A 17066-nucleotide genomic window follows, 5' to 3' on the forward strand; every position below is an offset into this window, starting at 1 on the left:
GTGCCGTGAAAATAAAACAAGAAGACGTCATAAGGAGAGTCACTTGAGATGGGCTGGCCAGGGGAGGCCTCTCTGAGGAGGTGGCATCGGAGCCAGACTTTAAGGGAGAACGTGGGGACCTGTGAAAAGTGCTTAGAGCAGTGAGCATAGCACGTGCCAAGGTCCTGGGGTGAGCACAGGCTGAACACATCAGAAGATCCACAAGAGGCTAGGGAGGCTGCATCTCAGGGAGTGGCAGGGGGAGAAGTGGGGGACCTGGACCAGCACCAGAGCTGCAGGGCCTTGTGGGCCCCGGAGAGGGGTCTGGGCTTTATACCTGGGCAACGGGAAGCCAGTGCAGGATTTAAGCAGGAAGTAACTCGATCCTGTTTGCTTTGAAAAAGGTTCACTCTGTGACCTCTGTAATACACCCTCCCCAAAGCAGATTCCTTTCCCTGAGAGCATTTTTCTCAGGTGCAGGTGGCATTATAGACTCAGAGGTGTGAGAATAATATCTTTGTCCCCACTGGTCTGGGACCTGTGTGAGACCGTGTCCCCCTTGCTCACAGGAAACTCGCAGTAAACACAGTTAAACAAAGAACCCTGTGAGTGAGTGTCCTGTGGTCCCTCTCAGCACCACCCCATGTCTGCCCAAACAGGAGCTTCTGCTGCTGGCAGCCGTGTGCGGAATGGTGTCGCCATCCATTTCCTGCCAAAGAGTATTTCCAGAACCTGCTTGGACCTGGGTTTCAGCCACCCCCGGCACACACCTCAACCTGGTGTCCACAAGCAGTGTCCCCACTGAGGAAAGGAAATGGCAACTTTGCTGTTCTACAGTTGAGTGAATTTTTTAAAAGAGCAAAGGCCTTTTCTATCCTAAAGGATTCTTCGTACCAACGTTGGCCTCAACAACACTCCTGCTTGGTGGCACAGCGGTCGTCCTCTTGCTCTGATGCTGTGGGATGTGTCCCCAGGCATCGGCAGGCCCCAGGCAGACAAGGTGGGTGTTGTAAAGGAAGGGGCCATGACAGGAGCTGCAGGTTTCTGGGCAGGACAGAAAATGTTCTGTCAGGAGAAACAGCAAAACAGATGGGGACCTGCTGCAGACAGAGCTGTTTAGTTAGGCTGAAGCATGAACACTTGGCTTTCATTGAAGAAAGCCAGTGTACAGCAGGCCACACACGGTGAAAGGTTAAATGGTTCTCTTGAGTTAGGAAGAGGAGCCTGAAAAACTCCACTCAGATTTCAACAAACCAGGGCTAGTACACTTTGGACCTGAAAACAAAAGCCCTAAGAAATTGAGAGAGAGAGAAAAAGTTGGACTGTGGGGCTTTTGTGTGCTTTTAGATACTTCCCTGAAGGCTGCTGGCATAATCATGCCACCTTCACATTCCACATTTCAGTTCCTTGAACAAAGTTCACTCCCACCCCAGGGCCTTTGCACCTGCTGTGCCCTCTGCCTGGAATCCTTCCCCTGCCCCTTTTCACATAGTTGGCTCTTCTTCATTCAGTTCTCTGCTCAAATGTCACCTTCCCAGAGAAGCCCCACCCTCCCTCCCTCTCCAGCAAACCACTCTATTTTCCTTCTTGAACGTTGTCTGAAATTATTCTGTTGGTTTATTTGTGGACTTGCTTTTGTGTCTGTCTCCCCCCGCTGGAATGCAGCTCTACGACAGCAGGGACCTCGCTCATGCTCTCCAGTGCCCAGAACCATCCTGACACATAGAAGACACTCAGTAAAATTCACTGCATAAGTAAATCAATAAAGCTGTTGACTGTGGCTGCTGGCTACTTGCCAGAGGGTTTCACATCTGCAGCCACTGAGATGCTTTTGGCTGAAAGTACTAGAAAGCACCAACCTGAGCCGTTTAACAATGAAGACATTTATTATTTCCACAAAAGGGGGAAGTCCTGAGATGGAGCAGCTTCGGGGTTCTCAGTTTCCGTGGTCAAGGATGGACATCATTGAGCACCCACGTTCTTTCCATCTTCCCGCCCCAGCACCTGCTGCAATGCAAGTTGGCAGCCATCAACCCGGAAGTCCCCCAGCACACCACCCCCGTGTCTTATTGGCCAAAATTTGGTCATGTGTCCACTTCTCAGCCAATCATAGTGAGGGAATGGTGTCAACCTCAAACTTAGCTGACCTTTAGAATCCCGGGGAGCTTCAAAGTCAGAGCTCATGCCCCGTTCTCGGAGATTTTCGGGGTCCGGGGTCCAGCACTGGGGTTGGTGTTTTTAACTCCCTGTGTGACCCCCACGTGCAACAGGGGCTCAGAGCCATTCATCTCGGGCTGTGGTTCTCCGTTCTGAGAGATGGGAACAAGATAGAACTGCAAATTCTTGGTCCTTACCCCAGACCTGCTGAGTCAGACACTCTAGGGCGAGGCCCAGTATCTAGGTCTTCACAAGCCCTCCAGGGGATCAGAACTCCTGGGGACTGCGAGAAGGGAGGAGAAGAATCTTCCAGAAGAACAAATGCTTTGAGTGCAGCCTGTGGTTGGGAGGGAGGGACTCCCACGCTAACGGGCCCCCCAGCTCCTCTACCAGGAGACAGGCCCGTGGTCTCCCATTCCATCCTTTCCTCTGAGGCCGCTGAGATCTGCAGCAGCTTCAGATGGCCCCGGGCTCTGTGACCTTGATTTTGATTTTGGCTCTCAAGTGTGGCCTGAATTGAAGCTAGTGTAATCAGCTGGGGGCTCCGTGGGCGAAGGGCATCTTCTCTTCCAGCTCCTCTCTCCCCAGACCTGCCCCGCAGGGAAGGGAGACAGGTTCTCAGGTGGGAAGGAGTTTATTTCAGCAAGGTGTTTACCGGTCCTAAGATACTGGAATCAAGTTCCTGAAACTCTACCCGAAGGAACTCATTCAGAGAGCAACAAGACACCAGCGTCAGCCCAGGCTTTGTTATTGATGTAAAAGCATTTGAGTCGTTTTTCCTCTTCGTTCTGTTTTCTCTCCCTCCTACCCCCAGCTAACCATTAAGATTTCTCTTGTCTTGATATTTCTCGAATCCTTTTATTTCTCTCCATCTGTAGTGGGTAGAATTGTGTCCCCCAAAAAAGATATGTTCAAGTCTTAACCCCCAGGACCTGTGAGTGTGACCTTATTTGGAAATAGGGTCTTGCGGGTGTGATCAAGTGAAGATGAGGTCATCCGGGATTGGGGTGGCCCTAAATCCAATGACTGGTGTACTTATAAGAGGAGGGGACACAGGGGAGGCTGGAGTGATGGGTCTACAAGCCAAGGAACGCCGGCAGCCACCAGAACTGGAAAAAGCAAGGAAGGTTCCTCCCGTAGAGGCTTTGGAGAGCACGCGACACCTTGATTTCCAACTTCTGACCCCCAGAGCTCTGAGAAATACATTTCTGTTGTTTGAAGCCGCCCAGTTTGTTGTACATTGTTATGGCAGCGCTAGCAAATGAATGCACCATTTCCACTGCCTTGGTTAGATCAGTGGTTCTCACACCTGAGGCACTTCAGAATCACCTGGTGGGATGGTGGTAGGGGGGGACCCAAAGAGCTGCCCCCCGCAACCAGGGGGCCTGATTCAGTAGGTCTGGATGGTCTTATAATTTTGCATTTTCTAGCAAGTTCCCAGGAGACACTGACGCTGCTATTTTGGAGACCACACTTTGAGAATCACTGAAACACCATCATCCTGCCGGGACGACAGACCCATCCCCCAACTGGCCTAAACTGTCTTCTCCATCCTCCACCCGCAGGCAGGCAGAGCTTCTTAAAACTCACCGTGGAGGGCTTCCCTGGTGGCGCAGTGGTTGAGAGTCCGCCCGCCGAGGCAGGGGACACGGGTTCGTGCCCCGGTCCGGGAGGATCCCACATGCCGCGGAGCGGCTGGGCCCGTGAGCCATGGCCGCTGAGCCTGCGCGTCCGGAGCCTGTGCTCCGCAACGGGAGAGGCCACAATGGTGAGAGGCCCGCGTACCGCAGAAAAAAAAAAAAAGATAGGGGACTTCCCTGGTAGCACAGTGGTTAAGAATCTGCCTGTGCTCTGCAACAAGACACGTAACAGGGAACTCCCTGGCAGTCCAGTGGTTAAGACTCTGTGCTCAATGCAGGAGACACGGGTTCGAGCCCTGGTCTGGAAAGATACCACATGCTGCGGAGCAACTAAGCCCGTGCGCCACAACTACTGAGCCCGTGCGCCTAGAGCCCATGCACTGCAACGAAGAGCAGCCCCCACTCGCGGCTCACGCAACTAGAGAAAGCCCGCGCACAGCAGTGAAGACCCAACGCAGCCAAATAAATAAATAAGTAAATAAATAAATTTATAATTTTAAAAAGATAAAGCCTTATTGCTGCTTTTACAGTCTAAAGATTTACATAAAAGCTAAAAAGATTCTACATCATAGTTTTTTTTGCCCATGTATCCTAAAGAACTACTTCCAGAATTTTTTCCTGATTGTGGAATATTTTAAACATTCATGAAAGGATAGGGAATAAAATATTCAGCATCCAGCTCTATTGAACCTTAATATTATGACATATTTTGTGCGCTTGTTTTTTAAAAATACTTTTTAAACATTTTAAATTGTGATTTTAAAAAGACACATAAGAGGGCTTCTCTCGTGGCTCAGTGGTTAAGAATCCGCCTGCCAATGCCAGGGACACAGCTTTGAGCCCTGGTCTGGGAAGATCCCACATGCCGCGGAGCAACTGAGCCCGTGCGCCACAATTACTGAGCCTGTGCTCTAGAGTCCGCGAGCCACAACTACTGAGTCCACGTGCCACAACTACTGAAGCCCACGCACCTAGAGCCCACGCTCCGCAACAAGAGAAACCCGTGCACAGCAATGAAGAGTAGCCCCCGCTCACCACAACTAGAGAAAGCACGCACACAGCAGTGAAGACCCTATGCAGCCAAAAATAAATACATTTTTTTAAAAAAAATAAATAGATAAAAAGACACGTAACAGGGAACTCCCTGGCGGTCCAGTGGTTAAGAGTCTGTGCTTCCACTGCAGGGGGCATGGGTTCAATCCCTAATAGAAGAAGTTCCCAAATGGGAGCCTCTATGACTATTTTCTGTTTCTCCACCTATTTCCTAAACACTTTTCCATGTGTGCACTGTTTTTCTTTAACCATTTTAACCACCTTGCAGGTGTACAGTTCAGTGGCATTAAGTACATTCACATTGTTGTACCACCATCACCACCATCCATCTCCAGAACTTTTCCATCTTCCCCAGCTGAAACTCTGTCCCACTTAAACAACAATTCCTCATCTCCCTCCCCCAGCCCCTGGCAGCAACCCCCATTCTACTTTCTGTCTCCATGAATTTGACGTCTCCAGGGACCTCATATAACTGAAATCCCACGTTATCTGCCCTTTTGTGACTGGCTGATCGCATTTAGCACAATGTCCTCAAGATCAACCACGTTGCAGCCTGTGCCAGAATTCTCTTCCTTTTCAGGCTTCCCTGGTGGCGCAGTGGTTGGGAGTCCGCCTGCCGATGCAGGGGACGCGGGTTCGTGCCCCGGTCCGGGAAGATCCCACATGCCGCGGAGCGGCTGGGCCCGTGAGCCATGGCCGCTGAGCCTGCGCATCCGGAGCCTGTGCTCCGCAATGGGAGAGGCCACAACAGTGAGAGGCCCGCGTACCAAAAAAAAAAAAAAAAAAAAAAAAAGAATTCCCTTCCTTTTCATGGCTGAATAATATCATAATGTATAGATACACCACCTTTTGTTTATCCATTCATCCGCTGATAGACGTTTGTATTCTTTCCACATTTTTGGCTATGGAATAGTGCTTCTCCGAACATGGGTGGACCAAAATTATCTTTAAATGTTATATAGTTTAAAAGTCAACAGCCCTGTGTATCTGCCACTGCAGATTTGCATTCCGAGAGCAAAAAGTCAATTACTCATGAGGAAAAGGACTAAGTGACAGCCCTTACCTGTACAGTTAAGTGAACAATCTGTACCTGGCGATGGAGTCTCTTATGAGAAGCATCATATTTGTTTTTCAAGTGACAGCCGGGCCCTTTTATAATTTGTCGTAGCTTTGGGCGTTCCATATCCAATTCTACCCTTCCTTCTGAATCCACCATAGCTAATAATTAGCAGCACACAGTTCAACACCAGTGACGGGTGAGGCAATCAATATAAACAGTAGACGCGGCCCTGAAGGGCAAAGTCCCCAGCTAAGATACAGAGAACTTGGAGAAATGTTCTTCATATTGAAAGTGCTTTTGGCAGTGAAATAATGAATAAGGTTAGGGGAAACTTAAAATAATTTTCAAATTAAAACTATTGTAAGATACCGTTATTCACCTAGCGGACAAGCAAAGATCAAAGTTTGAAAAGCCCCAGTGCTGGCCAGGGTGTGGGCAAACAGGGGCTGTTGATTATTTTTGGCAGAGTGTAAATTTGTGTAACCTCTTTGGAGGGGGACTTGGCAAAGTCTGTCTAAATTTAAAAAGCATGTGCCCTTTGACCCACAAGTTCCCTTGAGAAGCGTATCTATCAGATATACATGCACACACGGGCAAAGATCTATGTGTAAGGATAGCCATATAGGGAACTCCCTGGCAGCCCAGTGGTTGGGACTCTGAGCTCTCACTGCCGAGGGCCTGGGTTCAATCCCTGGTCGGGGAGCAAAGATCCCACAAACCGCGCAGTGAGGACAAAACAAAACAAAACAAAACCTTATTTAAAAAAAGAATAGTCTTGGGCTTCCCTGGTGGCGCAGTGGTTGAGAGTCCGCCTGCCGATGCAGGGGACGCGGGTTAGTGCCCCGGTCCGGGAAGATCCCACATGCCGCGGAGCGGCTGGGCCCGTGAGCCATGGCCGCTGACCCTGCGCGTCCGGAGCCTGTGCTCCGCAACGGGAGGGGCCACAACAGTGAGAGGCCCGCGTACCAAAAAATTAAAAAAAATTAATTAATTTTAAAAAATATATAAAAAGAATAGTCGTATTATCTTGTTCCACTGATTATAGTAGAAAAATATTGGAAGCAACGTGAATAGCCAACAGCAGAAGGATGCTTAACTAAGTGATGGTCCACCTACACCAGCCCCATCCAACGGAACGTTCTGCCACGATGGAAACATGTCCACTAGTCACATGTTTCTACTAAACTTTTTTTTTTTTAATTTTGGCCTCGCCACACAGCTTGCCAGATCTTAGTTCCCCGACCAGGGATTGAACCCAGGCCACAGCAATGAAAGGGCCGAATCCTAACCACCAGACCACCAGGGAATTCCCCCATTACTAGACTCTTAACATGTGGCCAGTGCAAAGGATAAACACATTTTATTGAATTTTAATTAATTTAAATGTAAATAGCCATGTGTGGTTAGCTTCTTGGAATCGAGCTATGAACTTCTTACAACTTGGCCTTGTCTTTCTTTTATCCATGCCAATGAATCATCCCTGAGACTTCCCTGAAGCCATTCATCCTGCCGCCCCTAGATGTGAGACACGACAGACCATTCTTGAGGCCCTGGGCTTGCTGTGATGGCTCTACCACCCAGCCCAGCAAGAAGATAAAAGGCTTCTTCTTGGAATCAGAGCCTGAATCAGACACTTTGGGTTCCAAGCACCGAGAGCTGTGGTCAGAGCAATACAACAGAAAAAACCCCAATCTTCGTGGTGCTTCCACGGGGACCTGAGAGCATAGTGGTTAAGACCGTGGAGCAGGGTAATCCCACTCTTGGATATATAACCGGAAAAAACAAAAACACTAATTCAAAAAGATACATGCACCCCAGTGTTCCCAGCAGCCTTGTTTCCAATGGCCAAGATATGGAAGCAACCTGAGTGCCCATCGACAGATGAATGGATAAAGAAGATGTGGTACATATAGATACAATGGAATATTACTCAGCCATAAAAAAGAACAAAATGTTGCCATTTGCAGCAACATGGATGGACTTGGAAGTCATGACGCTAAGTGAAGTAAGTCAGATAGAAAAAGGCAAATACTGTATGATATCACTTACATATGGAATCTAAAAAATACAACAAACTAGTGAATATCATAAAAAAGAAGCCCACTCACAGATACAGAGAACAAACTAGTGATTACCAGTAGAGAGGGGAGGGATGGGGCAATTTAAGAGTGAGGGAGTGGGAGGTACAAATTATTGGGTGTAAGGTAGGCTCAAGGATGTACTGTACAATGCAGGGAATAGAGCCAATACTTTGTAATAACTGTAAATGGGAAGTAACCTTTAAAATTGTATTAAAAAATTAAAAATACAAAAAAATAAATAAAAATCTATACAAATATATATTCTATAACATAAAAAAAAAAAAAAAGAGTGTGGAACTGTGGCCAGAATGCCTGGTGCCCTCCCTGTACCTCTCTGTGCCTCAGTTTCTACATCAATAAAATCTGGACGTTCACCGTGCCTTGGTCTCAGTCGTTAAGAAGTTTCGGACTGAGACTTCCCTGGCGGTCCAGTGGTTAAGACTCTGAGCTTCCAGTGCAAGGGGCACAGGTTCGATCCCTGGTCGGGAACTAAGATCCCACATGCCAGACAGAGCAGCCAAAAAAAATTTTTAAAATAAAAGGACAACGAAGAATTTTCGGATTGGAGTGCCAGGCATGATGAGGACTGAGTTATCAGTATGCTAACAGGTAGGGGAACTAACAGTAGACAAATATCCAACCAGTCAGAAAATTCCAGATACTGAGAAGCGTTATGAAGGACCTAGGAGTGGATCAGGGGATGAGACTAGTTGAGAGCCAGTGGACTCGTTTAAAATGGTGGTCATGGAAAGGAGGTTGGAGTTGAGACCTGAGAGAGGAGGTGGGTCCTCTGATGGGAAGATCCAGGGGAGGGCATTCCAGGCAGAGCGGAGTGCAAAGGCCCTGAAGCAGGAAAAGCCTCGGGCTCTTCGTAAGCCGTAAAGAAAACTGGGCAGCTAAGGGAGAATGAATAGGGTCAGAAGAGCAGCAATGAAGCCAAGAGATAGGACGGCTGGTCTTTGGGGATTTTTACGCAGGGGAAGGCTTCTTGTTTTCAATAACTAACTGGGATGGCAAACCAGCAAGCAGGAAGACCTGGACACGAGGGCCGGCGGTCCATGTGCTGACACACTGTCACCTTCTGGGGGTCCCCTGGGCCTCATCCCCCTCCCCATGCCCCTCACACCCTCCTGATTGTTGTATTTGCCCAAAGAGAGAGTCTGAAATGAGGAATGAGGAACATAGGCTCAAGCCATCAACTTTCTGGAAATCTGCACATCCCACACTATTTGGAGGAGGGTGGGTCATCCAGGGCCCAAGTGGGAGCAGAGACCAGTTCGGGGGTTAAGATGAAAGAAATGGGTGCCTCGGATCAGGGTGTTGTCCTGGAGAAAGAGCCCCAAGATTCTGGCTATGTTTTAGAGGCTGAGTGGATGGGATTTGCTGATGAATTGGACCAGATGGATGAAAGAGAGGTTGAGACTTCGGCTGGAACAGGAAGACACAGAGGAGATATTAGCTGAGACAGAAAGATGAAGGGACAGACAGGTGGAGTGCAAATTGGGAGACAATAAATGTGTTCTATGATGTATATTTTTCAAAACGGCTCACACATATGAGGAAACAATCAGACAAATCCAGAACGGGAGACATTAGTTAAATCGGCTGGCCTGGTTCTTCAGTCAGTGTCCTAGGAAATACAAAAGACATAGGGTTGTTCTAGATTAAGAGAAAGAGAGGGTGTGGGGAATTCCCTGGCAGTCTAGTGGTTAGGACTCTGCCTCTCACTGCTGAGGGCCTGGGTTCAATCCCTGGTCAGGGAACTAAGATCCCACAGGCCACGCTGAACAGCCAAAGAAAAAGAGAGACAGAGGAGGGGTGTTGTGTGAAGAGAGAGAAGGTTAGCTCTCCCCTGGACTAGGATAGAAGAGGCCCTCAGGCCTGACAACACAGATATGGTTAAAGTACCGCCACCTACCCACGGTTTCTCAAAGTTGTGTGCCTGAGGTACACTGGTGGGGAATTCAGTGACCCCTGAGATCTGCCCCGTAGGTCTGTCTCCAAAAAAGGTTGGTGATGACATTACCAAGGCAACCAGTGACTGGAAGCGTCTGAGGATGACAGCGAAACTGACCATTCAGAACCAACAGGCTCAGACTGAGGTGGTACGTTTTGCCTCTGCACTGATCATCAAAGGCCTCAAGGAACGGCCAAGAGACAGAAAGAAGCAGAAAAACATTAAGCACAGTGGGAGTATCACTTTGATGGGATTGTCAACATTGCTCGACAGATGCAGCACCAGTCTTTGGTTAGAGAATTCTCTTGGAACCATCAAGAGACCCTGAGGACTGCCCAGTCTGTGCTGATGGCCACCACCATCACGACATGAAAGATGACATCAACAGTGGTGCCAGGCAATGCCCAGTTAGTTAAAAACTAGAAAGGGAAGTGTTTCAATAAAGGAGCACAAAAATAAAGAATCATTTCACAACCAAACCAAAAAAAAGAGAGAGAGAGAAACATAAAGGAGATATAATAACCCATGCAAAGCGTGAATCTTTACTGGATCCTGGATCAAAAATTAAATCAGCTATACTGACATTCTTGGGATGATTTATTCCAAAAACGTTCAAAATTCTCTTTTGGCAGGGAAACATTTGAAAAAAAAGTCTAATCTGTTTTCAATTTTCTTTTTAAATGAAAGAAAAGAACAGGGGCATTTTAAGACCCATGTAGGCTCTAGACATTTTTACTTTGGATGCCACAGCCAAATATAAAGCATTTCATATTATATCTTGCATTAAAAAGTACCCCCATTAAATACAAGTGCCTATGTCAGCACTGAAGTCTGTGCCAGTTTATGTGTTACCTTTTGAAGATTCTAAAATATTTAAATTCAATCTTGTAATTTTCATATATTGGATACAATGTATTTTTTACAGTCTCAAGCATTTGGACGGGGGGCTTTGAAAACTCTAGTGAAGCCCATCAGGTTGGACTATGCCAGGGGAATGACCAACAGGGGGGAGGGGGCAGGGAGTTGTGACCCAGCATCTGTGTGGGCCAGTGTGGAGGAGTCAGCATTTCCTTTAAAGCCCGTATGACCGGTCTGTTCTGCATTGTGTGTGACCGCCTCTAGGAAGTCCACTTACCAGTTTCCCTTCCCTGGTATTTTTGGGGGTTTCTGAGGAATGTTACACTTTCCACAAACCTGTGCTGATAGCCCCTTGCTTGCTGCTCAGCCAGCCTCCTGCCTCAGGAAATTCTGCCAGTGACCTCTTGCCATCCTATACACACCTTCTCTGGGCTGCAGTATAACCTCTCTGTGCTGTCCCAGGAACCCAGCTCTTTCCTTATTGCAGCCAAGGCTATAGACTTGTTTTTATTAAAGTCAGACATAGGGGAAAGGTGGTATTTTAGAAAGAGGGAGCAGCTGGAGTGAAACAAGGACGTAGAAAATGTCAGGGAGCATATGGGGAAAAAGAGTGGTCAGCAGATAAGAGAAGCAGGGAGAAGGGCATTTTGAGGGGTTAGATCTGTTGAGATACTGTAAGAAACAAAGAATCTACGTTGAATAATAGCTACATTAGATGCTATGGAGGAGTCATTCCAGCTGGAATGGAAAAGGAGATGGCTTGGGGCTTCCCTGGTGGCGCAGCGGTTAAGAATCCACCTGCCAATGCAATTGAACCAGGGATGAGTTCCATCCCTGGTCCGGGAAGATCCCACATGCCGCGGAGCAACTAAGCCCGTGCGTCACAACTACTGAAGCCCGTGCGCCTACAGCCTGTGCTCCACAACAAGAGAAGCCACGCAATGAGAAGCCTGCGCACCTCGATGAAGAGTTGCCCTGCTCTCAGCAACTAGAGAAAAACCTGCATGCAGCAACGAAGACCCAACGCAGCCAGAAAACAAATTTTTTAAAAAATGGAGATGGCTTCAGGACCGGCAGAAACAGGATAAAGTAAAAGGCATTTGGGAGGACAGTAAATTAACTTTTACTAATGAGTAAACAACCCACTGTGAGAAATAGAAAAGTAAAAGCACAAATTGCCTAGTCAACCACACCGCTTGGGGGCGCTGCCGGCTTCATGACTAAACCAAAGTCTGTTCCGGTAGCTCCCTCTTCCGGCAGAGACATCACTGCACACTAAGGCTGACATCCTTGAGTTAACAAGCGCTTGCCAATCTCTGAACAGCATACCTCTCTGAGGACCATATTTATAATAATTTGACGAGGACTTCGTTGTGCTCTCAAACGAAACATAAAAAGGAACACTAAACAAATATGAGCCACGCATTTTTCTTCTGGTTTATTCAAGATTCACACAATCACATCTGTGTAAATGAATCCTTACGTAGTATTAACTCCGTGTGAAACCAAACTTTGGGGTGCTTTAAGATCATTCAACGAAACTGAGCAAGTCTAGCATCTCTGTTCTTTAGCCTCAGAATCCCTTGATGATAGAAACGCCTCTCGTTCAACACTATATCACTATTTTTCCTGTCATGCTTGTATTTGTTGGGTGAAGGGTCCTGTAAATGTTCACTAGGGATTGTGTTGCTCTCGTGGTCTTTATTCTTGAGAAAATTACATGGAAGGTATTTTTCCTTTATAATGAAAGGATATTAGAACTCTGTCAAAACTATAAAAGACATAAAGTGAAAAAGCATGGTGCGGGACAGACTGCGAGCCAGTATGCTACCTTTTGCATAAAGGGGAATTAATAATCAGTAGTCGCTTGTACATGCACAGAGAAACTCTGAAAGCACATACTAGGGGAAGTGGAGAACCAAGAGGCTGGGAGACAAAACTGAAAACTTTTCATTATATACTGTTTTAAACTTTTTATATGTCTGAAACACATGAACGTATTATTTACTCAAAAAAATGAAAGTAGGAAAATGAGACAGTAACAAATACAGTAATCATTATAAAAATGTTTTAAGGCTGATTTTTAAAATTATCCCCAAGAGCCTTATTAAATAGAAATCTTGTATTTTTATGCTATCCTTTCAAAATATTAGTATATGACAGATGTGTATAAGGATGTACTTTACAGCTGGATTGTAACAGCAAAAACCTAGAATCAAATGTTGGTGGACAAGTTAAATTAAGTCACAGATGATCATCTATACAATGAAATACAAGCTGGAGTATTAAAAATGAAGGAGATCCTGATATGCTGGCATGGAAAGATGTCCATAATTACCTAGTTTTAAAAAAAAGGCTGAGAAACACTATGCTGTCAATGGTCCTATTTGTATTTATGTATACATCTATATGTATTTACTACACAGGAGGAAAGCCCAAAGGAATACCAAACTTTAAAATTAGTTATCACTGGGAAGGAATATGGTTACTTAACTACTTAGGAACTTAGGTGGGCTACCTTTGACTTTATGAAACAATGTATACATTGTAATTAGATACAGTAAGAGGCAAATATACTCATTTTCCTGGGAGTAAGCTTATGTGTAACTTTCACTTCCTTTATCATGATTTTAATGTTTGTACTATATCTTGTGCATATTTTAATATTTAATATATTTACATATAGTTTGCACCATCACTGATTTTAGTGTTTTTAATTGTTTTTCAAATCTTTTCTAGTGTTTACACCTGTAGTTAGCAATTCCTTTCACTCAACTTGACAGGAAGGAGCCAAGTGTTCCTCAGCAAGTTCTCCATTGAGCATCCCCACCCCTAGGACACCCACACAGCTTTATGCTCTAATGCCAAGATCCTTCTAACTGCATGTCGCACACATGGTCCACCCCCCCACCACGAGCTGACCCAGCCCCACATTCTGAAGCATCACTAGCCACTGACCGCCTCACACTCGAACACAAAGCACTCATCACTAACACCTCCTTAGGAACCTTGCAAAGCCTGTCCTGCAGGGCAGTCATTTTCAAGATGCTATTGACGTTTTACCCCTATGCTATGACCACTTGTTTTTTTTTGTTTGTTTGTTTGTTTTTTTTGCGGTACGCAGGCCTCTCACTGTTGTGGCCTCTCCCGTTGCGGAGCACAGGCTCCGGACGCGCAGGCTCAGCGGCCACGGCTCACGGGCCCAGCCGCTCTGCGGCATGTGGGATCTTCCCGGACCGGGGCACGAACCCGCATCCCCTGCGTCAGCAGGCGGACTCTCAACCACTGCGCCACCAGGGAAGCCCCTGACCACTTGTTTTTAATGAGCAATAAAATTACTTAACAGAAGCTTCCCTGGTGGCGCAGTGGTTGGGAGTCTGCCTGCCGATGCAGGGGACACAGGTTCGTGCCCCGGTCCGCGAAGATCCCACATGCCGCAGAGCGGCTGGGCCCGTGAGCCATGGCCGCTGAGCCTGTGCGTCCGGAGCCTGTGCTCCGCAACGGGAGAGGCCACAGCAGTGAGAGGCCCACGTACCACAAAATAAAATAAAATAAAAAACTTACTTACACAAAAACTACTTACAGCGACTGGACGTGGTTACAGGTGCTGGTGGAGTTCCAGGGATTTTTGTAATGTTGCTTCTCGACCTGTATGTTCATTTGCATGGGTGGATCACGGAAATCCAGTGAACTATACATGCTCTGGTGTCAATAAAGTGAAAACCCACAATAAGTAACGGATTTGCCTAAGACAAACTTTTCAAATGGCATTTCCTAGTTGTGATGCCCTAAAGGGAGGACTTAAGCCTGTTGACTTCAGGTATTTTAGAACTGGCAGTAATACAGAATTTCCTCTGCATCAGAAGTTACACATGCATACCCTAAAAGTGGGAGAGAGGAAGGGAGAAGCTAGCGGGAGTGGTGCTCTTTGGAGAGAACAATCCCTTATTTCGAGTCCTTCAAATAAGCCTCTGACTTCTGGGGTACCTACCAACCAGTGCCAGCTCCTTATATTAAACCAGCTTCCCTGCAACTTTCACCTTTGGCTCTAGTTATGACATACAAAGATACTTACCAGTAGCATCTGACTGGTAAGTCACTACTATAAAAGACCAAGAGCCAATGGCTTCACCCACCAATTTAGCTATATACAAATCTTTCACCTAGTCTCAGAAAATTAAGGAATCTTGACAACTTTATCTTAGCAAAAATTATGACAATAGCTTTACTTCTCTAACTACTAACTCCTAAACTTTCTAGCATAACGCCTAATGAGACTTTAGTAAAAATTAAACTGCCACATCCTAGAGAACAAACTTATGGACACCAATAGGGGAAAGTGGCAGGGGGTGGTGGTGTGATGAATTGGGAAATTGGGATTGACATATATACACTAATATGCATACGATAGTAAGAACCTGCTGTATGAAACATAAAATTCAAAAAAACATTACCACATCCTTTTAAAAAACATCTGGTCAAATGACTTTCTATGCAGCTCAATGTGAATTTAAACAGAGCTATGTACTAAAACTGATTTTTCTGTAGGTTCCGTTCCACCACTCTGGCTCCCTTCCACCACTCCGGCCCTCTAATAGCTCCTCCCTGCTGGTATTCCAGAAACCCTCCCACTCTCAGGTACCACACCCAAACTCAGTATTTTTAAAGTCAGTAGCTTACAAGTAAATCTACATCTAAGCGTCCACATGGAAAATTCTAACTGCAGCCTCCAACTTGTCTGGGTTTTATTTATACTCACCCACTACAGTTCTATGTTACTGACATTGCTTACCTCTAGGTTATCACAGAATCATCTGGTAGACCAAAACTTTGATCCCTCACACCCCACCCCTAATTAAAAAGAATCTTCTGCAAACACTTATTAAAAAGAAATAAATTACACTATTTGAGAATGCCAACAATTTTATTGAAAGAAAAGTGCAATGAAACTTGTCGAAAGCTTAAAAGGGAGAACTTAGACACCTCCCCTCAAGCGCAGGACCAGGTGCAGAGTGGATTCTTTCTGGATGTTGTAGTCAGACAGGGTGCGCCCATCTTCCAGCTGCTTGCCTGCAAAGATCAGCCTCTGCTGGTCTGGGGGGATGCCCTCCTTGTCCTGGATCTTGGCCTTGACGTTCTCGATGGTGTCACTGGGCTCCACCTCCAGGGTGATGGTCTTGCCGGTTAGGGTCTTCACGAAGATCTGCATACCACCCCTCAGACGGAGGACCAGGTGCAAGGTTGACTCTTTCTGGATGTTGTAATCAGAGAGAGTGCGCCCATCTTCCAGCTGCTTGCCTGCAAAGATGAGCCTCTGCTGGTCAGGGGGGATGCCCTCCTTATCCTGGATCTTGGCCTTGACGTTCTCGATGGTGTCACTGGGCTCCACCTCCAGGGTGATGGTCTTGCCAGTCAAGGTCTTCACGAAGATCTGCATACCACCCCTCAGACGGAGGACCAGGTGCAAGGTTGACTCTTTCTGGATGTTGTAATCAGAGAGAGTGCGGCCATCTTCCAGCTGCTTGCCTGCAAAGATCAGCCTCTGCTGGTCTGGGGGGATGCCCTCCTTATCCTGGATCTTGGCCTTGACGTTCTCGATGGTGTCACTGGGCTCCACCTCCAGGGTGATGGTCTTGCCAGTCAAGGTCTTCACGAAGATCTGCATACCACCCCTCAGACGGAGGACCAGGTGCAAGGTTGACTCTTTCTGGATGTTGTAATCAGAGAGAGTGCGGCCATCTTCCAGCTGCTTGCCTGCAAAGATCAACCTCTGCTGGTCTGGGGGGATGCCCTCCTTATCCTGGATCTTGGCCTTGACGTTCTCGATGGTGTCACTGGGCTCCACCTCCAGGGTGATGGTCTTGCCGGTCAAGGTCTTCACGAAGATCTGCATACCACCCCTCAGACGGAGGACCAGGTGCAGGGTCGACTCTTTCTGGATGTTGTAATCAGAGAGAGTGCGGCCATCTTCCAGCTGTTTCCCGGCAAAGATGAGCCTCTGCTGGTCTGGGGGGATGCCCTCTTTTTCTTGGATCTTCCCCTTGACGTTCTCGATGGTGTCACTGGGCTCCACCTCCAGGGTGATGGTCTTGCCAGTCAAGGTCTTCACGAAGATCTGCATTGTCTGTTGCAACAAAAAAAATTAACACAAAAAATAACCCCAGCGTTTAACAGGTAATTCAGAAGTCAACACATACCTAACGCTACAAAATTATACGTCACTATATACTAACCAAATGACTAACTTGCCCAAAAACTCAAAAGCTTGACAAATAAGGTCA

At 46.8% G+C, this 17066-nt stretch overlaps 1 protein-coding gene and 2 pseudogenes across 2 annotated transcripts; 2 read left to right on the forward strand and 1 right to left on the reverse strand.

Moving 5' to 3' along the window:
• Positions 1-8714: 8714 nt before the first annotated feature.
• Positions 8715-10343, forward strand: LOC136132658 (large ribosomal subunit protein uL11-like; annotated as a pseudogene).
• LOC136133330 (U6atac minor spliceosomal RNA) lies at positions 9789-9899 on the forward strand (annotated as a pseudogene).
• A 5352-nt stretch (positions 10344-15695) lies between the features above and the next one.
• On the reverse strand, positions 15696-16912 carry UBC (ubiquitin C). Of its 2 annotated transcripts, XM_065890191.1 has the most exons (2): positions 16700-16906; positions 15696-16624 (listed from the first exon to the last, which is right to left on the reverse strand). In XM_065890191.1, exons 1-2 carry the CDS (start codon positions 16904-16906, stop codon positions 15761-15763), a joined length of 1071 nt encoding a protein of 356 aa, XP_065746263.1. In that variant the 3' UTR covers positions 15696-15760. The 2 variants fall into 2 exon arrangements, with proteins under 2 accessions (XP_065746263.1, XP_065746264.1); XM_065890192.1 differs by having other exon boundaries at positions 15696-16912.
• Between the last annotated feature and the right edge of the window lie 154 nt (positions 16913-17066).

This window comes from Phocoena phocoena, chromosome 13 (assembly GCF_963924675.1).
Source record: "Phocoena phocoena chromosome 13, mPhoPho1.1, whole genome shotgun sequence".
Classification (NCBI taxonomy): domain Eukaryota; kingdom Metazoa; phylum Chordata; class Mammalia; order Artiodactyla; family Phocoenidae; genus Phocoena; species Phocoena phocoena.